Raw genomic sequence first — 23,676 nt, forward strand, 5'->3', positions numbered from 1 at the left:
TCATTCTGCATACTTTTATTTATAGTTCATGAGCAAAGCATTCACTACAGAACACGGTTAGTTCATGTTAAATTCAAAAGCTTCTTTCTCCTTTTATTACAATACAAAAAGAGCAAACAGTGGACCAATCTGTAGATGGGAATTCCCCTGTAGTATTGTACATGATAAAGTCAGAGACAAAATATTGTTTAAAACTGAAGTAAATGATTAATTTATCATTACATTCACTCATTGACAACTGTGTTGGCCCCTGTGTTATTTTATTGGAATTTGTGATTAAATTGCTAGAATTATAGCATCAAAACATTGGGTATAAAACGAACAAAAGCTATTTACATGTCACAGTTAAGATGTAAAAGAAAAAAGAATTAGCAATATTTAAATCCCCTCACAAAACACTTTCTTATTAAGAAAAATACCTCTTCCATTAAAGGAAAAAAAGCAAAGTTTCATATAGAAATACTTTTTATATGACTCGTATAGTGACACTCACAGTAATGTTAAAAATAAAATATATCCTCTCTATACCATACATCTGCAGCCAAATATAACAAATGTTATATTTAAAAAAAAAAAAAAGGAGCTAAGATTTTAAAATATTTTTAAAAGATTATCACAGTTTAACTTGTATACCAGGGAAACGATAAAGGAATATAATAAACTCAGAGCAAATACTGTGTTATTACACAGTTGAAAAAACTACGTAAAAAATAATTTATCTCGTGGAGAAAAGATCACATAAGCCAACTATGAAATAACGGAAGAATAGTTCATTTGTAACACGAGTAACCACTGTATCCACAGTGTGAAACAGAGCCAGTAGACCAACAGAGCTACTAGCTTTTCTAAGTCCAGTTCTTAATTTTGAATCAGATCACATCCATCATCGTGTTTTCCCAAGTATACACATGTGGCCAGGTCTCACAGTGTATTTGTTTTTCACACTATTACCCTCATGACCTACAACCATTAAAAACAAACATTCTAGTAGCTGTTCAAGTAGAGAAAGAGGAGTAAACAACCCACAATTAGGCTTCACACAAAAAATTTGGATTGTATACGTGTCTCACAGCTCTGAAAATGCACCATGCCAAATGAGTTTGGTCTGTTGTACCACTCAGGTCCATGCTTGTAAACCTCAATTTTTCACATTAACCTAGCACAGGTTGTAAAGATAATGCAGCAGAGATTACCTGCCATAACAAAAGCAAACACACGTTGCTCTTTGGGCTGAAGTTCTTCCACTAAATCTGGTAGAGTCTAGCTTGTAAGTGTTAGTGTGTTAGTTTTATCTTTTTTTTTCTTTTCAAAAGCCCACCTATGACTGTAATGATAATTTACATATATGCATTTTTCTTTCTTTCTTTCTTTCTTTTAAGCTGCCTACAAGCATTCAGAATCAGGTAAATGTGTTGAGCTTTTGGAGCTGAAACACTGAGATAAACTCTGAGAAAAAGCATGGTACACTGTTGAACGTTAGGCCATGGAAAGGTGAGTGGTGTCGATTTTAGACCATGCAGCACCATTTAAACATCACAGTAGCAAAGCAGCTGCTTTTTATCAAATTGAAAATCCAGGTCTGCAGTCTTTACTTCTTAGCTTCACTGTCCCTTGTGAAATAACACAGCTTTTAAATACCCAACTTCTTTTTCAGCTCAAAGTATGCATCAAATCTGGCTATGGCATAGTCCTGTGAGCATGAGGGAGAAAAAACAGAGAGAGGTAACAAAGAAGATTGTGAAAGACAAGCAACATGCCTGGTGAATATTCTGATTAATCTGTAAATATATCTAGACTGTGTTGTACTGCTGTCATGTCAGCATGAACTTTATACCCATTTTGACTCATGCCACCCTGTCATGCCAACCTGAACTGATAAACAACTGGACTTTGTTCAGGGTTGTCAGAAATGATTGCAGTAACCATGTGTACAAACAACTGTGTTTTATTACTAAAATGTTTTGTTCTATTTCTAGTGCAACATACTTTATTACAATTTACAAATTTACTGTCGAAAATCAATGCAGGTTATTTAGTATAAACAGTATTAAATACAGAAACTCACCATGTAGCCAAATTCAATTGTGGATAGTCTCGCCTGAATTATGGACCACAGGCCCCAGAAAAAGTGTGATGCCAGGGCAAACCTAAGACAAAAGAAAGATTTATTTCACATTTTGTGGAAGCCATGTGACTGATGATAAGCTAAGAAACCTATTTGAGGCCTTTTCCTGGAAGTGAGCTTCACTCTTGGACAAGCTCCAAATGGTTGCACAATCTCCAGAAGCCTCTGTACAGTAAGAAGGAGGCCCAGAGAGGGCATCTCTCAATTTAGTGTCAATATACATAGACGAATAAAGAAATGTAGCCCCTATTTGTATATTACAGCTTTTAAAACAATTAAAAACCAAGCATGTTTCTTTAAATTGTTAAACAAGTAACAAAAGCTGTGACTTGGCATCCATAATCAATTGTGCAAGATAATATTTGTTAATATAATAAAAGCAGATGAAAAACAGCAAAGGAAATATGCTCACCTGTTAACCTCCACCAACATGTCCTCTTTCATTTTTAGCTGATCTTCCTCACTCAATTTTGCCAGTTCAGGGTCATATTCAGACAGGTAGCTTTGAAAGAATTGCATCTAAATGGAAAGATATAGAAATGATATAGTATTCACTGTAATGACATACTTTAGAACAGGTCTGCTCACAGTTCCATTACTCCATACATTAGATAACAGAGTATTATGACACTAACCTAATTTGGCAACCCTGTCATTAAAATATCATACCTGCTGATCTTTGGTTGGATAATTCTTGGTATTGATACTGAAAAACGGAGGTGTGTCACAGTTGTAGTCGTACATCCATTCACAGAAAAAGTTTCCTATGTCAAATCCTCTGTAAGACAAAAAGTTGCTCCTTTAAAATGATAAACAATGCACAGTCTGCAGTTTACTTTCCAATAGTTTCTGATTGTAATATTTCAGCAATCACAAACAGCTTCTGAAGTGTTCATGGGCCCAGATAAAGTGCTAATCTGCTGGCAGAGCACCCAAAGCTTAGCAGGTCTTTCACACGCGGGCCTCACAGCTGCTGTGGAAACCAAACAAAAGACCCATCTGACTCGTTTTGAGGCTGTGTTCACTCCTGCTTCTAATGCTGTACTGAAACTATAAAACTTTCCTTGTGTGATTTCATGACCCAGAAGACCAGCTTGGATGGAAAGCTGAGAAAATAAATAATGTCTGCCAATGGTTGGCTTTTCTCAGGCTTTAACTCTATCCAAATGGATGTAATAGAATGGATATGAGTTAAATGGGTGTCCATGGACTCTGGATGAAACCCAATCCATCTTGTCCTGGAACATATGTGGGAATGTGAAGCTGTGACAAAAATGTTTTAGCTGGCCTGTTGGGTGTCTGCCACAGGTTTCAATGTCTATAAGTCTCTTTGAAGAGAGTGTTTCTCTCCAGGCATTTTAAATAAAGGAGAATGCCTAAGATTAAACTGATCAACATATTATTTCTATGTTTTTTAATATTATTATTTACTCCATTGATCTGTATTCAAGTTAATGTCAGATTAATGTTAATGTAGGGAATGTGCTATCTATTTTGCTATGCAAAATCCAGTAAAATAAACCATATGGCTTTGTACTTGTAGTTAATTTTTAATTGAAGCATTTAACCCAAACTAACGTTTCACGCGCACGTAGGAGGCTGAGTAATCAAATCTACAATTAGACACACAGACCTGTAGTTGTAGCTGCTGTACTCAAAGTCGATCAGCATAAGCTTCTGCTTTTCTATGTTCTCCTGGCCACTTAGGAGAAGTATGTTTCCTGCAAGCAGTAATGAAATATTTAAAAGAAAACTAAAAAAAGAACACTGTAGAAATCTAAAAATGTAACATTATATATTAAATACCATTTTTTTATATTATATAGCATTATTTTACCTTCTTGCAAATCATTGTGGCAGAAAACAACAGGAGATGGGGTTGATTCCAAGAGACACCTGCAAATACATTGATAATCTATCTTCTCATGTGTAAAATAGCAGTACTCACTCAGGGTTATTTCAACTGTAATTATAATAATACAATTCAGAACCGGTGTTGGTTGTCCATAAGTACAATTTTATTCCTTTCTTTACCTAAGGTTCTCCATCTCCTGAGGCAGGTTGTAGCTCATAAGTTGGTTGAATTTATGGAGGTGGATCTCTCTGGTGAAGGTCAGCCTTTGCACCTGATTCATGTATCTACAAATGTGGAAAAAGCCGATGAATGACCTTGAAACAGATTTCTGAGCCAAAAAGTCAGTCCATAAACATTCAGCCAGTTACAGAGGTTTTCAAATACTTGAGTATTCCCACCTGTTCACACTTTGTGTTCTGTTTCAGCCAGCAGACACCTACAAAGACATTTGAGCCAAATAATCCAAGTTCTATAATCTCCATGAATTGTTAAATTGGTGGGATTGGTGTTAATATTTAAAAAAATTTGTTTGTCTAGGGGGAAGAGGGCAAAAGCACTGAATTAAGAATCGCTGACCAGACCATTTGGCAACTGTTACATAATCCTTTTTCATTATACATTAAAACTGCACTTTAGGCAGACTATCTACGAATCCAAACAGTTCAAATCTCTCTGCAACATGCTGACTGAACCACACAGTTTTTTTACTCTCTTTTACTGTCCCGAATGCATCAAACAGCCTGTTTCTCTCTTTTATAGCCATTAAGGAAGCATTTCCTCCCTATCTGAGTAAAATCTAGATAACATTTATTGACAGTTTTGCAATATTTGGCTTTTACTCTTACAGGATTTATTTAGGAAAAATGCTTACCTCATTGATGTGACAGAAGTAACACACAAAGGTAATGGTTAATCTATTATTTACCTACTGCTTGCTCCCAAACGAGACAATGTATAATGCGATATCAGAATATGATAAACTGCTGAAAGAACTGAAAACTGTTAAGAGTCACTCACTTTTCCATAGTGCCAAACAGCCATTTTGGCTCTTTGTTAAAAGGCATCCTCATGTTGTGGAACTTAGCAATTTTCTCTGCAATCTCAGGAGATAAACTAGGATCTCCCAGTTCCTCTGTGGTAAGCTTGCGGCTCTGTGGAGAAAGATAAGTAGGACTGAATTATGATTTGAAATGATAGCTGGACAACATACTGTATTTCGCCATCATTTAATGTACAGTCCCTTTCACATTTGAATAGGCCAGCTCGCATATAAAATTTTTTTACAATGCCCACTTAGATTCTCTTACAAATATGAGCAAAACACCTCATCAGTCATGCACATACACCAACACCAGCACTGCCTGATCAATAAAATGCCATACCGTAAGACTTACCGGAACATACTGTTCCAGTCTTCCCTGGGGAAAGATGCCATAGAGCTTAGGCCCAAGCTGCCTCTCTGCCAGGATGGCAAACATCACACTTTCCATGACCATAGCCTCAGCTCCCTGCAGAAATAAATAATTCCTTGCTTGATTTTAAAATAATGATAGCTTTTTCAGTTGGAAGTAATAATCGCATGTGAATTTAGAGTACCAAGTTGAGATCATTAAAAAAGTAACAGCTTAAAGAAACAAGGGAGATGATTGTAAAGAGAGAAGCTCAGCTTGCCAAATGATTCTGGTGTTCATGCCTTCTTAACTAAGGATGACTATTTTATTTTTAAATTCAGTAAATTGAATGATAAATACACTGAAGTACTTTAAGGTTCTGTGGCTAGAAAAGATGCACTATATGGCTCTCATGTATTAAAGGCAGTTTTCTTCTGCAAAGACAATGCAGACTTCTGCACAGCGATAGTCACAGGCCGTTGAACGGAAAATTACCAACACTGTTTGTGTAACAAGCACCAGCCAGTATCATCCAAATTTTTTTGCTGTTGTTGTAGTTGTCATTGTCATCACAGGAATTCATGATCATAGACCAGTTCTACATTAGTAGAATAGCATTGCTCTTGTGAGCTTATGTTCACTAATCCGTTTTGCTATTTTGGCATCTGTGAGTGACCGGGACGCTCGGTTCCTGTCCCCTGTATGGACCAACTTAATGTAAAGCCCGGAAAAGTCATGGTAAAGCATGACTAGTAACCACATTTTTACAACATAGGGAGTAGACTTCAAAAAATAATCCACTTTCTTTTGTTTGTTTGTCCAAATTCATGTCAAACTTTGTACTTAACACACACAAACACTCCACACACTCTACCACCACCATCACCACCTGCTGTTTGTGACTGCCGGTAAATATGATGAAAACATCCTGTTCTGTCCAACTAAGCAAAACAGGAAAACCTGGACAATCTAGAATAAATGGAAACTGCACTTCCTCAAATCTAGAGCCACTCTGTAAACCTAAATTTCACTTGTCATGTACTGTAAGGAGACACCAATAAATGATTAACTGTAGAGTCACCATCAGCAGTGTGCTTGTTTCCTCTAGATTCACACTCCAGACGAGGCAGGTGAAGATAACGATATAATAATTACTATATGGCATACATACCAGAGCGTTTATCTACAGGACAATATTTATCTTGTTGTTAGATTAATATAGAGGCTGAGCAAAGTGTGTGTCACTCTTCATTGCCTTAGTTTTATTAGGTTCGATATGGAATTCAATATTTGTCCACGTGGAACCTTATAGTACTAAGGGCAGTAAGTGCAACTGTGCAAGTCCTGACACACATATTTACATGTGGCCCAAACCTACAACACCTGATACAATTTAACCTCCAACACTAACCTGAAATTATTTACTTATATAGTCATCTTGACTTAGAAATTCCACACACCACCCAAAGGTCATGTACAAACAATTGCCATAACTTCTTTCAGTTGGCCCTTTTATCAGTGTGGATTCTGTTCTTTACAGTGGAAATGACATTTGCTGTTAGATGAGCTTTCTTTAGTTTCTTACTATAAATGACATAGACACACACAAACACACATGATTACGAACATGAACTTTTTTTAGGCAACCATACACCATATTCTACCCTACTATTTTAATTAGCTCTGTTCTCATTTGCAGTGAGAGAATCCCTTCAGTATTGAGTTGGATTGAAGTGGTGGAATTAGCTTCTGCCAGACTAAATTCAAGCTCAAGTCCTATTATTCATTATGCCTTAGCTGAGATTTCCTATAGCAATATTATTTCTATATACGATCACAAATTGTGAGTAACTGGATTAGATATGAAAGGAAACATATCTGGGTAAAAGAACTATATTTAGTTTGTATGAATGTGCAGTGTTTTTTTTCCCTGAGCAACAATTGCTCCCTCAATTGTCTGATCACTCTCTGTCTGTCTCTCTCTCTCTTTCCCTGTCCATACCTAGATCCCTCCCTCCCTCCGTCACTCTCTATGACTACGCAGTAGCAGTCATGTGTCTTCAGGGCAGGGCAGCAGTGTGGGGGATTTTCCATTGCTCCCTGCTCAGAGAACACAAGCCCTAACCGGATTACGCATGCAGATAAAACCACTTGTTAAGCTGAAAGTTTACCACAACATGCAATAAGAAGTAACAATCTAGCATGGTGTTGTGACTATAAATAAGGGTTATGCTTATGGAGATTGAGAAGGGCAGAAGAAAAATGACAGACATTGGAAACAAAGACTGTTTCAGAAGCATGCAAATACTGAGGTGCAAATTGAGCTAACATGCATGGAAGACACACACATAGGCTACATGACATCAGTAAGCACAGATTGTTCTCTTATTTTATAGTGAGGCTTCTGATTCAGTTGATTCAATTCAGCCTCACAATAAAATGAAGCACCAAAGTTCAGAGAGTGTTTATGGAAAAACATAAAGGTAATTTCATCCAATAGCAATTTTCTCAAAATTTAAAGTGAAACAGTACAATGACATTGTATTCTTGTATTTCTGATGTTTAGTTTTGAATGCCACTGTGACACACCCTATTTACATATGGATGAGTCACAGGAGTGGCACAGTGGGCTCATGTGATCCAAAATGATGTGTAGTTTAAAGGGCCATTCTCAAGATGCATGCAAATATTTAAAAATTAAAGCTTTTATGCTACATGTTACTTACTTGAAAATGATTTTCTGTGTTTGACTGTCCAGATTCTCCTTTATTGCAGGACATCTATTAATAAGAGATAAAGCAAAACGCTAACCATGAGCACAAAGTGTTGTTCTTAGCTTTTTTCGACAGCCATTGGATCTTGAGAAGGTTGCAACAGACAATGAAATAGTTCTCTCAAATATAAAAATCTATAACTATTATGATTTAGTACATTCTACCATACCATACACTGCTATAAAGTATCATTTTTAGTAATATATGTTTTATAGTCATGCAAGCGTAGAGAGTTGAGAAATTCCAGATAGTTAGGAATTTATAACTGATTTTGAAAGACATGACTCTTCCAAATGGTGAACCAGGGCCTTCTCTGAATCACAAATTTACTAACAATGTTCCAACAGACTGATTGCACACTTTTAATGCTGTTAAGAACTAAAATCCAAGAGCTGTTTAAGAAGGAATAAATGTATCTTTCCAAGATATTTGGTAACCATGGTGTAACACTACTTCTTCCAGTGAATGTACAAATATTAATAAAAAATGTGCCTCAGTCAGATTTGTGTAGATATATTTCAGTATTTGATTTAAATATAAAGAGAGATAAGATTGGGGTCAGGATTAGTTAGCACCTGCCAAGTTTACAGTAATCATTTCTATATAGAAAACAGGCTAGGGTTTTTGCTTTGGTACTATCAAGGGCGTCCAATCTTATTGACAAAAGGCAGGTGTGGGTTTAGGTTTTCATTCAAATGAAGCGGGAGCTTCTTTATGGTTGGGGGGAAAAAACTGCACCTACACCGATGCTTTCTGAATATGATTGGATACCTTTGCTCTATATATTGTTTGAAGCTAGATTTGCATTTCTTGTTGGTTTTGTGAATGTTACTTAACACATTTTAAGAATTTGTTTATAGACAGCAGCCAGTGGTAGAGAATATTTCTGACAGAGCAACAAACAAAAGGGTCAAATGTCAAGAGGGTTAAGTATTTGACATAATGGCGAGAACTTGGCTGACAGTGCTGTAGCTTCTGGGATCTAATACTGTACCGTGACTGGTATGGTGGATCACCTGGAAACAAGAATGCTCAAGGCACGCTCCTTGGGCAAGCCTACGGCAAAGAAGACACGCAGGTACAGGCATGGAGGTACATCACCCAACAAAATACGGCATTCCTCATTCAAACACCAGCATGCAGACGACAAGCTCTCATACACACTTTCTCCCTTACACATACAATACATATATAAAACATGTACACACTCCCTTTATTATTTTAGAAATATAAAAACAATTTACAGTCTAGTACAAAGTTTGATTGAGATCACTTCAATATAAAGTATAATTTAAATATGTGCATTTATGTAAAACAGTGGTAAAATGACATAACACATAAACACCCCTCAAGTTATATGATCCTCTCTACTCTACAACCACCCTTATTACCTCATGAATGTCTTTTGTAATTAATGTGTTCATTTGGGTGTGTTGGAGTGGAGAAACAGGCCTAGGAACCTGCTGGAATGTTGTCATACAACACCAACAGTCCCATATCAGCTTAGCTATTAATTATTAACTTGCACTGAAAGGAGTAACGGAGTTTCAGAGGAATTAACATACCAAATTTAGTTGATTCATTTTGCTATTTCATTGATGTATCCAATCATTTTGTGAGTGTACAGACCTGAAGAGATTTGTTTTTGGTAGTTGCTAGCTTCCTGGGTGTGTGGACACGTCTTAAGCATTTAGGTGATCTTCCCAGTGTAAAAGTAGATCTGGGTTTGTGGTGCACAATGATTAATCATGCCATGCATAATTAAATCAGACAGTGGGAAACACACCTGCAGTATGGCTCCGTATATGCGAAGTAGCACGTTCCTTGGCTCGTCCCCAATGCTTCGCTGATCCTCGGGTAATGCGCAGAGGAACAGCTTGTTGCTGAGACCCCCTCTGTCAGACACAAGGAAAATTATAATCCTTATATATGCGCACACGCTCTCACTCACTCACTCGCGCGCGCTCGCACACGCACACACACACACACACACACACACACACACACACACACACACACACACACAGTAACAAAAGAAGCAATACTACTGCGCATTGCAAAATGCTCTTAAAGATCTGCTGATCATGGATGGTGCTGATTTAGGACCTTTAAGAATAAACTCCTAATTGCATAAGGGTATGTTGGTGACTATTGCCCGAGAAATGCGCATAAAGCAGCCTACCTGATTATGGTTATCTGAAAATCCTCTTCCTTAATGGCCCTCCAGGCCCCGTGCAGAAATTCTTTACACCACAGATACGCATTATGCTTGGTCTCAGGGTCAGGCTCATCTGCGCGTATAGCTTTGCAGGCTGACTCGGTATCAGGCTGAACATGAAGCTCGTTCTCGGTCACCAATAAACCAAGAGACATTGAAGGTGATGAGGAAACCCCGTTTATGAACTTAGCCTTCATCTTTAATGTAGATCAAAACGAGTTTATATGTTAAAATATGTCGATTCTAGTGATAAGTTAGAAGTTGAATAAGTTAGAACAATGACTGGAGCTAAAAAAACAAAACAAACAAAATACTCTGCAAGGACTGAGACTCTAGTTACCTTAAAGCTACGTGCTGCGCGTATGGCATTTTACTGTTCTGTGAGATTTATTCATGGAAACTTGCTGGAGTTGCGCGTCATCACGGTTCTTCTCTGATTGGATGATTTGAGCACGTCAACCCCCTACACGCCCAAGCTGGAGAGCTTTCGACAAAGAAATGGTCGTAAAAGCTCGAAAATCAAAATCTTAAAGAAGCTTTTATCGCCAAGTACAAGGAATTTTGTACAGTACACAGAGACGACGACACGGTCAAAAAAATAAAATAAAATGAGAATAAGAAAAAAAGAGAAAGAAATACACGTATGTAAATACAAATAGACGGAAAAAATGGGGGGGGGGATTAGATTTTTTTTATGTACAGTTATATGCTATAGATGATAGAACAGAATAGAATCAAATCGAATAGAACAGAATCGAATAGAATAACATGCAGGGATGTACTAGGATAAATAATAATAATAATAATAATAATTATTATTATTATTATTATTATTATTATTATTATTATTATTATTATAAAACAGAATGTTGGCTTCTACAAAGCCATCATAATAATAAATATAAGATTATTGAATATTGCAAATTGTTATTGCGTAATAGGGGAACATTTCATTGTTCCTGAGGTGGATTGCGTCCTCCTGGATTCTACTATCATCACTGAGCTTCTAGTTGTGACTGCACCAGACAGACAGCTGTCTATTTAACCTCCTGTCTGTAGGCAGGATTAGTCTCCGTCCTCGACGAGGTCGATGACTTTAGTGTCGTGTCAATCCACGTGTTTTTTACTTGTTTGAAGTGAACAAGTGAAACCTTTAACCACTAAAATAAATTGAAACCCATACAACATCTTTGATATTGGTACCTAAAACTGATACCAAAGTTATGTAATTCACATATAATTACAACATATAATTACAATTTCACTAAAAGTCTACAAATAAAATGAATATATTATTACTTAAAAGAGCTAGGATTTACCATCTCACGCATGTAGATGGCGCAGTGAATTGTTATTCACTATATTGCCATTGGCACTGAACGCCTATGACCTTGCAGTTTCAAAACATGAAAAGTGCATTTAAATATGCTTAAGGAATTGTATAAATACTCCGTATGGAAAAAAATGCTTAAGGGATTTTGAATACTGGACCTATGACCATTAAAATACTGGAAAATATCAGGTTGTGTGCAGGGGTACAATGGTGGTCAGCAAGGCACAGGTTTGTGGTTAGCTGAGCGGAGCAGGGTCAAACACCATAAGTGCCATTTCAGTAGGTCTAGGATATGTCTGGAACTTGAGTGATAAGCCAAATAGGATGATTGACCCCAGTAAAGAACCTGGAAACACACTGTTATTTTGGATAAAAAATAAACCAAAACCAAAAGGAGATAGATAAATAAATAAAAGTATAAACTATATAAAAACTATATAAAGTAATAGTTCGGAGCCCTAAACCCCTTAACTACGGCCTCAATTACCCACATGGTTACTCACACCATGCAGGATTGCCGACGGGCTAGGATGGAGCTCTTTGAAAAAAAATGACAGGAGAGGGCATTTGGCTTAACAGTCTTGGAGCTGGGATGGTACGTCATGGTGAAGTACAGTCCACCAAAGAACATGGTGATGACAGTTCAGCTGGATGCAGATAAAAGGGTTCTGTTTCTTCATAGCAGGCCTCCCAAGATCCAAGTCAAGTTATTGTCATTTCAACCATATATAGTTCATGAAGTACACAGTGAAATGAAATAATGTTCCTCTAGGACCCAGGTGTTACAAACACACAGAGCTACATGAGACAACACAGGTTAATTTTTTACTTTTTAACCCATAGTTCTATCATATAAAGTATGTGTGTGTGTTTGTGTGTGTGTGTGCAACTTTGTGTAAACAGTGCAAGACAAGAGACAGTGCAAACAGACAATGTTATACACCACAGGACAGACACATAAAATAGTACTGGCCAGTAATCAGTTTTCTGATTTACTACAAGATTTCTGTAGAATGGCTTTGCTGGCCAAGCTTTCACTCCTTACTTTTGTTTTTACTGTATATTAGTAATTTATACAACTAAGCAACTGAAGGTTAGGGGCCTTGCTCAGGGGTCTTTCTAGTAGCTTAAAAACAATATCAAGAACTTTTAGTTTTGATTTTATTTTATTTTTTTCTAAATATAAACTAAAAGTTCTTGATATTGTTTTATTGCGCTTTATGACGCCATCTACATGATTATGTTCTGAATCTTTTAAGGTATAACGGAAAATGTGAATAAGTAAACTGGTAAATAAGAAGCCAAGTTAAGCCTCGTTTTATAATAGTGGTGTCCAAGTTTATTCTGTGTAGTGGCAGGTTTTCATTTCAACCAAACACAATCCACACCTCTATTGAAAGCCAAGATCTCTTGAATTAACATGTGGAATAAAATTGGAAACTGTATTACACTATATATAAGTTATAATTCATATGCTTTCTACTTTTATTACACCAAAGCTAGTCTGTTTTAAACTATAAAACACTGGTTCTTAGAAAAGACGTCTGGCATTATTTTTCCTTATATATCATTCACATTGTTTGATTGCAAATTGGTATTTATTTCCAGACAATGGCAGTGCATAGGTGGATATGGGTTTTAAGGTGAGGACATGGAATTTACATTCTATTTAGGTAACTTGTAGTACTCCACCCAGTGCTCCCTATGGTTACCATGACCAGACAACAAATGCAAACATGTTGTAACAAAAGTAGTTGTAAAAATTGTGTTAATCTATTATTGTTACTGGGTGGAGTACTACATTTGCTCACGTTCTGACTTAACACAATACATTATCACCTCAATTACATTGACTATGATCCTGTTATACAGAGTCATAGTTCAGTAATACATAGTTATACTCATCTGTGAGGATACTGACTGTGTGTTACTTGAAACTTTTTGCTTATGACTTTTTGCACATTATTTCCTAGAAAAAGACATTAACCTTCAATCACAAACTAGGTGACAAGGCTGAAGCTGGTTGCCTTTTCACTAGCTTCATAGAGTATATTATTGTTTTGGCTTTCTGACTAATTCCTATACAATTATCACTGCATTATGGATAAGTGTCAAAGATCTGACAAAACTCTAATAAACTTCAATATACTTTCAGATTACCCCATATGGAGAAATTTACTGTAGCTTTCTTTTTTACACAATGGGCCTGTGAACCTGGCATTTCACAAGAAAATGTATAAGTAATTTTGGATGTTTTAAACTGTTATAAACTTGTTTGAAGAAAAAAAAAGCAAAGAAAGAAAAAGAAAGAAATTAATGGTAGAAAGATACAGTAGATGACAGTGAAAGCATGAAGGCAAATGGAGTAAGTAACAAGTTGATAAACGGAGAGAATGTTGTAAGAAAGTGAGGATTAAAAATGATATGTTGAACGTGTTACTAATTGGTATGCATCATATGAGTTAAAATGCTTGAAAGAGCAGCCAGACATCTCAAAAATTACTTTAATATTACTCAAAAAAAGTTAAATAAAAACAGGTTCCAGAATATACAGTGAGCAAGCCCCCTCCCTCCCCAAAGTGCATGTACTGTATATGTTACACATTATGTCCATTTTCTAAAGAGAAACATCTTGGGGGATTGTTGTGATGTTTAAGAAAACTAGAATCTGATGAACTTTCTTTAGATAATAGACAGCATTAGGGGAACCAGATGAAAAAATAATAGAAAATAAACAAGTTAAACATCAGCTGCCTACTTATACAGTGAAAGGATTAAATGCTTTAAATGATTACCTCATTGCAAAGCAAAAGAACCACAAGGTCAAATAATTTAAATACTAATTAGATATTTTGGGAATAGATTACTCTAATGGTGTTTTTAGCACAGCCCCATTTGTGATATGCTAAATGTTTAAAACTTTTTCCTGTGGGATTTCAAGATGGTCCATGTCAGATGGATTTCCAGCCACAACAGTGAGCACCATGGCCTTCAGGTGGACAAAATGTAATGCAAACATTCAAACATGAATCCCAAAGGAGATTTTTTTAACTAAATTACCAAATTTGAATTCTTCACTATTCCCTTTAAACACAATGAGTCAAATGAGATCCTGCACACTGCTGTTTAAACTCAATAACTGATAGGTGATTGGAGGTGAACACATGCATTGTGTTTTTGAAAATAGATGAACAGATTCCAGCTCTTTACCTCTTACCACTGAGATATGAAAGGAATAGTTCCACCAAAACATGCTAAATGCCCAATAATGATTGAAGGTCTGCAGGCAAGTTAGTAATGAAAATCAGACCGCCCCGCTTATGGATTTTTCTCATCCTGTTAAGATTTTTAGTGTTGATTGAACTATTCCTCTTATGGAATAAAACTGCAAATGTGGACAAAACGCTGAACAACATCTGCACATTAAATTGACAAATAGAATTCATACACATCTGTACATTTTCTACAATATTTATATTCATGAAGAATAAACAATAAAGAAGTGCCACCATTAAAATGTAGAGAAAGATATCTTGTGTTGATTTCACTGTACATTTGCCATTCCTACTCCACATTTAAATTAAGTCATTCAAAATGAACACATAATTGGTAGGACTGAGGTTTATTTACATAGCTTAAGCATTGAGTCTGAGTGACTGGTCCTCTCTCCTTCTTGAGGAGATGTCAATGTCTATGGAATCTTTGCCCACAATGAGCCTCAGACGTTTCGCTGGTGGAAGAGGGATGAAATCATCCTCATTATCAAAGTATTCCTCCTCATCTTCCGAAGTCATTGAGTCCTCCTTTACGTTCCGACCCATCTGAACTCCCACCTCTCTCTCCAGAACTTCACCCTCCTCCCGCTTGACTAAACCTGTGAAGGTCACATCCTCTTCACGTTTTAGCTGGATCTTCAGCTTGGTGGAGCTTCCATGAGATCCGTGACCAAAACCGTTGTTCAGCTTGGCCACATACAGGCCAGCACGCTCATTTTCCCGCTCCTTGCTGAACTTGATGCTGATCTTCGAGGAGCGTTGCACAGCCTTGGCATCTCGATGCTCTTTCTTCTTGCTGCTGCTGCTGCTGTCATGTCGCCGCCGCAGTGTCAGCTTTGGTATGCCTGTATTGTTCTCCAAGATCAGCTGTGCATCGTAGCGTGTGATGCGGCGCTTTTTCTTGCCACCCTTCATGCGCCGTGACACCCTGGAACTCTCTGCTAAGCCGTCGTAATGCCGGTCTGGCAGGGTAAGTGGCACCTTGGCACAATCCGCCACATCAGCGGCATGTGCTGCATGTCGCAGGTCAGGCACACCCTCCTGAAGAAGCTCATCGATGTAGGTGACAGTTTCCTCCTGTTTTATCATCCTCCTCCGTCTTGGGCATGTACCTTTCTTGGGACAGCTGGCTTCAAGGCTGGGGATGTTAATCGGATGACCAGGCATTGTAGGAACAAAATCATCAAGGTTCATTTTGATGGCCGTGCTTCCTGCAACATTGCTTGTGCTGCTTGGCTTTGGGCCACGCTTGCCTATATCACTCTCATGAGCACCGAGAGTGGTCCTGTTGGACCTGCGAGTTCTGTATGGGCAAGTCACGCTGCCCTTGCAAGCTGAAACACCCTTTGGGGAGTTCTGATTGTTTTCATGATCTGCAGAAGGCTTACTGCCACCCTTGCAGCCAGAGAAATTAGAGACTCCTCGACTGTCTGCCTCTCTTTTGCAAGGCTGCTTGAGGCTCAATCTCTTTACATTCGCTCTAGTAGGCATTTTCAGTCCTGCTGCTTGACGCTGTCTCCTTGCTTTAGACAAAGGCTGTGCAGGCTTAGACTTAAGTCTCTTTGGTAAACTTGAGTTGGTTGGTTGACTTCGTTTAGGGGTTGAGGTAGAGGTAGGAGTGCTTGGCTGCATTTGCCTCGTCACAGCTCTGCCTTTGCATTGCTCTTTGAGAGAGGGTTGCGACATCCTCTTGCGTAATGCTAATGAGAACATGAACATGAACAATTAATCCAACTCCAAAGTTTTATTATAAGCTTCACTTTCTCCAAACCACAAAAATACCCCCACACACTATTGTCATTAAAGGCCAGTCTCAGTGTGCTCTTACATGTCTGTCCACTGAGTGGTTCCTGAGACTCTGCTTCAGTAGAGGCAACAGACCGGCTGTCTGATTTCCTACTGCCCTCTTCCAGCTTCTTTAGTCTGTTGAGCCTCTTATCAGTCTCCCTCAGGCCATACTTGCTATTTATCACTGTGGCCTCAACAGGCAGTCCTGCTTTTGATTTAAATGCACCAGTGCCACGCCTGAAATTACATTAAAGATGTGTCAAAGGCATATGCAATTATTTTACATAACAGATTTCACTGTTCATCATCAATCATCATTTTGAAGTTATTTATGCCATACAGAAGGAATACAATACCTTTCACAAGTATAGCATTCACAGAATTCATTGTTTTCCCCAAAGAAGCCATCTCCATAGTAACATGAGATCTCTTCCCTTGGTTCAATGTCCCGCAGGACTTTGACACATGCAGTGTCTCGACCTGTGGATACAAACTGTAACAAACCCTTTAATTAGCTGCTTTAGGGTTTTTTGTTTGTTTGTTTATGTAGGAAATCTTAAAAGGAAGTAATGATCTTCAAGGCCAGTTTATACGAACCTTGCAATTTGGCCGACAATCTGTAATAGAAAAGACAAAATGCTTTAATATACTTTTCAGGCAACTTAATTCCTCTTAGTGATTATGTTTTTGCAGTATTGATGGAGGAAGTCAGTGGGTGTGCATTTGTATTGTGAAATGTAAAGATAAGCAATAAGTGATGGATTGTGATCCTGTAATGTCAATATTTACATATATTGTGGTTAATTGCAATGTTATTACTTAATGTATTAATGAATTGATTGGTTTTAGTCCAAACATCCATGGTACAAAGTCCATGAAAGCCCTGTCCTCTACTTGCACCAAACATGCTTTTAACATGTGCTATACAGGTGTTGGACAATGAAACTGAAACACCAGCCAATATAGTGTTGGGGGATTCACACCTATACATGTGTGGCTGCATGCCCAAGCTTCACTGATTTCACATTCCATAAGTAAGATTAGAGTGAAAGTTGAATTAGCAGAGCAATAGCACAGCTGTACCTAATATATTGCAATCCACACACCATAAGACCACAGACTTACCATCCTGAAGTACCCTGTGCACCCAATGGTTCATACATTACACCCTAAAGGTGGTGCTGTGTATCAGTATGATTATGCACCAATAGATACCTTAAGAAAGGTGACAGTGTGGTTTAACGAAAATGAAAGTAAAGTTGAATATGTCCCATGGCTTGCACAGTCAAAAGATCTGAATATCATTGAGCCATTTTGTGGTGTTTTGGAGAGTGTTCTGCAAGAAGACCTGGCTCAAAATCTCTTTGGTCACTGTGCAGTACCTGTATCTGTCATTCCCAATAATAAATTGATCCACACCATAATACTAAATGACTGTGATCTAAAACCAGGTGTCAGTTTTATTGCCCAATCCTTCTGTTTCTTAAATAAATTAAACATTTTTTGTTGTGCTATTTATCACCTGAAACCACTCAGTGGCACAAACAGGAAATAAAGGTTTCTGCTCTGCATTTACCTGTTCTTCTTTCTCGTCTCCTCCTCTATGTCTACTCTCTGCTGCTGCATTTGCTCACTTTGCTGAATCTCCACTGGCCCTTCCTCACTGCCTTCTTGCCTGCCTACTAAAGCAAAGTTCATTTTGCTAGTAGCCCTGCAGTGAAAGTTATTTCATTGCCCTGAGCTTATACACTCACCAGTCACTTTAATAAGAACACATACACACCCACTCTTTTATGCAATTGTCCAGTTATTCAATCATGTGGCAACAGCACAATGCATAAAACCATGCACATGAAGTTCAAGAGCTTCAGTTAACATTCACATCAAACATCAGAATGGGGGAAAATGTGGTTGTAGTGACTTTAACCATGGCATGGTTGTTAGTATCAGATTGACTGGTTTGTGTATTTCAAAAACTGTTTTTCAGACACAAATGTCTGTAGAGATTTTTTGTTGAAGTGACACAGTTGAAGTCTAGAAAAAAACAGGGTGGGTTTTTTCCCCCCCCGTCCAGTTTCTGTGGACCTATTTTTTTTTTAAACGCTGATTTAAGGTTTACACGTTTTTAAAAGCATACAAAAGTATACAAGTAACAAATATACAAGATTCTTGTTCTTGGCTGACTGCAATGTGGTTTTCTGCTGTTGTAGCACATCCACCTCAAGGTTTGATGCTCTGGATGTTCTGAAATGCGTTTCTGCTCACTACACTTTTATAGAGTGATTATTTGAGTTACTAAATACATCCTGGCAGCTTAAATCACTCTGGCTGTTTTCCTCTAGAAGGCATTTCCACCCATAGAACTGTCTCTGTTTTTTTGTTTTTCACAACATTCTGTGTAAACTCTAGGGACTCTTCTGTTAAAAAAATCCCAGATGATCAGAGTTTCTGAAATACTTGTAGTATAATAATACTGCAGTATGAAATACTAGCAGTTTACAAAGATGATTTTACTTCATTCAGATGTTTGATGTAAAGGGATCTCAAACTATCGACCGAAATTGCATGAATATTTGCACTATGCTACTGCCACAAGATTGGCTGATTAGATATCTGCAAGAATAAATAGTTAGTGTAAATATCTTAATTGAACATAGTTTTTTAAAGTATGAAATACAAATGGAACAACATTTGTCTTCAGTGTCCTACTACTCGTTCCTCTTCTGACGATTTTCTCCAAACAACTGTTAAGTGTGCCTCCAATTTGGCCATAAAGTAAATCCTACAGCCACACAGGCCCTTCTGGGTTAAGAATAATGACCCCTGGTCTAATATTAATTTTCAAATCATCAGAAGCAGGCACTGATGACAAAAGGGGTCAGAGAATGATCAATTGGAATTCATAAAGGAACGAGTCGTAAATTCTCTATAAATTTTATACTCAAGTAAACATTTTAAAAATATACCATTAACTGTTTTGTTCTCATTTGTTTATGATGCACAGAAAATGCAGGATACATACCATGATTAATAAAAGCAGCAGGTCCCAGCCAAAGCTGAGCACAGTTCTTACGCGTAGAGTACATGACACTGAAGTCATTCTCTCCATGTCGTAATAACATCTTCTCTTCATTAGCAGACAGCTCAGCAATGCAACCCACAAGGTGTTCAATTTCATCATTCCTTTTCCTTGGGTATAAGAACAGAAATGAGGAACACTTGCTTCAATTGACATATAAAAGACAGCCTCAACAATCAGATGCCATCAAGCTTACCAATCCTTTGTTGCTACAATTTTGGCTCCATTTTGCTCAGAGGAATAGCGATTGCATGGAAGAATCTCAAACCCACTGTCTGCTGCAAACATACGCAAGTAAACAAAGACCTGCACACAGAAAATTGAGCCATTTAATTTATGACCAACTTTGAAAAGAAATAGGCCAGGTTTATATGTTTTTAAAAGTATACAAGATGTCTGTCCCATGTATATGTTCATCTGGCTTATCAATTGTATCTGTCCAAAAATCTACATATTGAACAAGTGTGATGTAATACCACCACTGTTTTCTAGACAGTTTTTTTTGGCATTAACTAATCTAACTATATTACTGCTCAAACACCCTATGATTGTTTTGGGTACCAATTTCCGGATCAAGTTTAATAAATACTATTAAATTAGCAAAATTGTAGTTTTGTTCGGAGATGCTGCTCATAGCAATATTTCCTTAACATCTCTGTGCTTCTGTAAAGCCAAAACACATGCGCATGAAATCATTATCAAGTAATACTAATGGAAAGTGATGTTTTGGTTTTGGCATCCATGTGAATAATGCCAGTCATGTAGCTGCTGAAAAGACAGACACACCTATAGTCACATGTCAAGTACAATCCTGGCATATTTGTGTCCAGGTTTTTTTTATTATTTATTTATTGTAAAACATTTACATGTGCTTTGAACAGCTTCTCCTGGGCCTTTGACTTATTAAGAAAGTGATGCCGTCTCCAGTCTGCAGATGTCAAAGCCTGGAAAGCTTTTTCCAGGTTGTCATTCTTCTTGAAGCTTTCAATCACTTCTCTAAGCTCTGCCTGACGACCTTTGATCGGGCGAAACCTAAGAAGGTAAATGATACTAAAATTATGCACATGTACTGTCTTTTCTGAAGGCTATATGAAAGAATTTTTAAATTTAATAAGTACAAACCTTGTATTCATCTTGTGAGTCTGAAAACCCAAGTAAGAGTCCAGAATAAGGCTGGTGGACAAGTCATCATATTCACACAGTTCCTTAGCCGTCATCCCTGATGAGGGCACATGGCGCTTTTCTGGCTCCGGGGCTGCACCACTGACACCTAACAAACAACAAACAAGTAATAACACGATAACAGCTGAACAACTATTATTACGCAGTACAAGAAACAGTATAGGCATTCTTTTTCTTTTGTACCAGAGCACTTACGCCGACTGCATCTCCTGCCACTAGGGGAGCTTTTGCTCTGGCGCAGGTGGGCCCTCTGGCTATTTTGCAGCCTGGTCTTCCCAACCGGCTGATTGCTGGAGAACCTACTGCAATGTCTCCTTCCATTCAGCACCATGATCTTGGATTCTCCCATCTACTTCATACCAGCAGGCTTTCTGGTGAAGGCTCATTTAGCTTCTATGTACTTATGAAAAATCATGAGTAACATGTAATAAGCGGATTTATTTCCCGCTTGCAGGGCAATCAGTGTATATACTTCCAAGGGTAATTCTCAATCCTGCTTGCACCTGTTAAAACATAGCAAACAGGAATTAGAACAAGATAACAGAAATATGTGACTAAATTAAAACAGACAGTATATGAAATTAAACACATTATAACACATTAAAGAATATGATAAGGAGCATGTTGATTCAATACAGAGTTAAGTCTGATTGGACTTTGCATGACTGTGAAACATACATATTACATATTATGTAGTGACATTTAAAGACTAAAGTTTTATCAGCAATTTTACTTTATGCTTCAAAGAAAGCTGTATGCGGTAAGTACTTTCAAAACAACAGCTAGGTTAGAAACCATCGGTACATTGTTAACAGTTGATAAGCTGGCCAGTTGCTTGGTAACTATGAATAAGTGTATACTGCCACCCATCGGTTACTAAGTATATCAAAACCACATGCTTAAAACAATATAAGGCATAAAAACATTTCCGCTTTGAGAATTATTGCGTGCTCGTCGATGACGTCTGATACACTTTTCTATAATTATCATAAATAACGCGTCGTGACTGAAACACCTGATTCCACTGCCTACACAACGCGACCAAGCTAGCAGGCTAATGCTGTGATCAATTTACCCATCCAAACAAAGCAAAAGGGTGGTGGAGCCAAATCAACAGAACTTGCCAAAGCAATAACACGCAATACATTGCGTGGACCATTCGTCTATTTAAAAAAAACAACAAAAAAAAAACAGAGAAACAGCGCTTGTGTGCGTTTTTCTTTGCTATGCTAACTTGATAAGCTTCGTTTAGCACAGAGACAGTTAGTTGTAACCGGCTAGCATAAAAAGTACTGCGACGTCCCATTTAGCTTTAAAGCTGGCCAAAGAGAGGGCTGTTTGCTAACAGTTAGTTAGTGCTTCTAATTAAATAACCATTCGGCAGCTGACAGTTTGTCCAGTTGGCATTTAGCTCTTTAGCCACGTAGCTAAAAGACACTAAAACTACACAAAGTTAGCATTATAACAACATTTGACAACAAGCCCATTGGAAAATTCCCGCACGTTTTTGTCACTCTTTGTAAACGAGTAGCCGAATAGTTAACGAGCAAAAGAGTCCGGGCCTACGAATTGCTAAATGCTAAGCTATTAGCTAACCGCTAAGACCTAACTAGCCAAACATAGCTGATAGCTCACATGCTACCAACCAGGTAGCTAAACCGTACTGGGAAAATGTTTATTAAATTAAATCGTGTTTTCGAAAACGAGAGCAAATATGTGCTTTTAATACTCACTTTGTTCTTTTTTCCTGCGTTAAGACATGTCCGTCACAACGAGCGGAGCGTCTTAAAAAATATTCCATATAGCAAACCTATAAACTGCAAGATAATTTACATTAAAATTCAAGATGGCGACAGGGTTTGGCAATAGTGGAAAGACAGGGCACATAACCTCCTCTGAAAAAAATAGACCCAAAACCTATTGTTCCTGTCGTCTATTTTGATGCTCGTTGTTATTAGAGCCACAACGAGTCCAAACGACGGTCCACAGACGCGCACAGAGATACTTTAACAAATGCTATGAAATTCTGTGGAAACTTTAATGGCTACAAAGAGCGCGTTGTTTTTCCCTTTAAATGTCCGGTCGTGTGAGTGCGCAGCTCGCCGGCGTGCATAGCAACAACATCCTCTCCCTTTCCGAGCTGCCCGAGTTCACTCAGATATTTAACTTTCTCTTATAGCTACTGCCACATCAGTCATCTCTCTGTGTGTGTGATGCAACAGCAGTCTTTTATTTTCCTCTCACTGCCATGTTGATAAGTTTATACTAAAGCACAGTTAAAGTCTGGGCTTCAGCTGAGCCATGCATACAGTACATCTGGAGCAGATTTTGTTCAGGAACCTTTCTGTATTTGACTTAAGTTTCTTTTACTAAAATTATTGGCTTTTTCCAAATATTTTTGTCTAAGAATGGGTTCATGATTTAAAAAAATATATATTGATATATTACTAATCGTTAACACAGATGAAAGTAATCAGCTGGAATAACGTTATGCGTTTTAACGCAGGCTGTCTTTTCACTTCCTGTCTCCTAAATTCCAATTCGGTGATCTTTTCTACATCTAAAAAGTGGGAATTACGGCTTTCCTCGACGTTCTGCGAATGACGAGGTTATGACGTCATTTATTCGAACGTAAACGTCGGTTAATACTGTTTGC

General features: G+C 37.7%; 2 protein-coding genes across 5 annotated transcripts; both read right to left on the reverse strand.

Annotated features, from left to right (window-relative positions):
- On the reverse strand, nt 1-11,017 carry chka (choline kinase alpha). 3 transcript variants are annotated; one of them, XM_027161483.2, is made up of 13 exons: nt 10,704-11,017; nt 10,328-10,560; nt 9,932-10,040; nt 8,098-8,151; nt 5,375-5,488; nt 4,998-5,131; nt 4,160-4,264; nt 3,963-4,021; nt 3,759-3,846; nt 2,795-2,903; nt 2,538-2,644; nt 2,066-2,147; nt 1-1,690 (listed from the first exon to the last, which is right to left on the reverse strand). In XM_027161483.2, exons 2-13 carry the CDS (start codon nt 10,558-10,560, stop codon nt 1,631-1,633), a joined length of 1,254 nt encoding a protein of 417 aa, XP_027017284.1. In that variant the 5' UTR covers nt 10,704-11,017; the 3' UTR covers nt 1-1,630. The 3 variants fall into 3 exon arrangements, with proteins under 3 accessions (XP_027017284.1, XP_027017282.1, XP_047678263.1); XM_027161481.2 differs by having other exon boundaries at nt 10,328-11,016; XM_047822307.1 differs by lacking the exon at nt 8,098-8,151 and having other exon boundaries at nt 10,328-11,017.
- Nucleotides 11,018-14,186: 3,169 nt separating this feature from the next.
- On the reverse strand, nt 14,187-23,375 carry kmt5b (lysine methyltransferase 5B). Of its 2 annotated transcripts, none has more exons than XM_027161471.2 (10): nt 22,754-23,375; nt 21,216-21,523; nt 20,961-21,108; nt 20,705-20,870; nt 20,035-20,144; nt 19,782-19,948; nt 17,357-17,376; nt 17,116-17,252; nt 16,800-16,996; nt 14,187-16,671 (listed from the first exon to the last, which is right to left on the reverse strand). In XM_027161471.2, the coding sequence occupies exons 2-10, from the start codon at nt 21,367-21,369 to the stop codon at nt 15,332-15,334; spliced, it is 2,439 nt and encodes an 812-aa protein (XP_027017272.1). In that variant the 5' UTR covers nt 21,370-21,523; nt 22,754-23,375; the 3' UTR covers nt 14,187-15,331. The 2 variants fall into 2 exon arrangements, with proteins under 2 accessions (XP_027017272.1, XP_047678145.1); XM_047822189.1 differs by having other exon boundaries at nt 21,204-21,523; nt 22,754-23,372.
- Between the last annotated feature and the right edge of the window lie 301 nt (nt 23,376-23,676).

This window comes from Tachysurus fulvidraco, chromosome 13 (assembly GCF_022655615.1).
Source record: "Tachysurus fulvidraco isolate hzauxx_2018 chromosome 13, HZAU_PFXX_2.0, whole genome shotgun sequence".
Lineage (NCBI taxonomy): Eukaryota > Metazoa > Chordata > Actinopteri > Siluriformes > Bagridae > Tachysurus > Tachysurus fulvidraco.

Excerpts from the sequence above, each read along its gene's own strand:
- kmt5b (XM_047822189.1), bottom strand. The coding sequence starts at position 21,369 with ATGGGAGAATCCAAGATCATGGTGCTGAATGGAAGGAGACATTGCAGT. Across the intron at positions 17,377-19,781 it reads TGCTGCTTTTATTAATCATG|ATTGTCGGCCAAATTGCAAG; the intron begins GTATGTATCCTG and ends TTTCTATTACAG. Across the intron at positions 17,253-17,356 it reads ATTGTCGGCCAAATTGCAAG|TTTGTATCCACAGGTCGAGA; the intron begins GTTCGTATAAAC and ends GGTTTGTTACAG.
- chka (XM_027161483.2), bottom strand. The coding sequence starts at position 10,560 with ATGAAGGCTAAGTTCATAAACGGGGTTTCCTCATCACCTTCAATGTCT. Across the intron at positions 3,847-3,962 it reads CCACAATGATTTGCAAGAAG|GAAACATACTTCTCCTAAGT; the intron begins GTAAAATAATGC and ends TACTGCTTGCAG. Across the intron at positions 2,904-3,758 it reads TACAGCAGCTACAACTACAG|AGGATTTGACATAGGAAACT; the intron begins GTCTGTGTGTCT and ends TTTGTCTTACAG.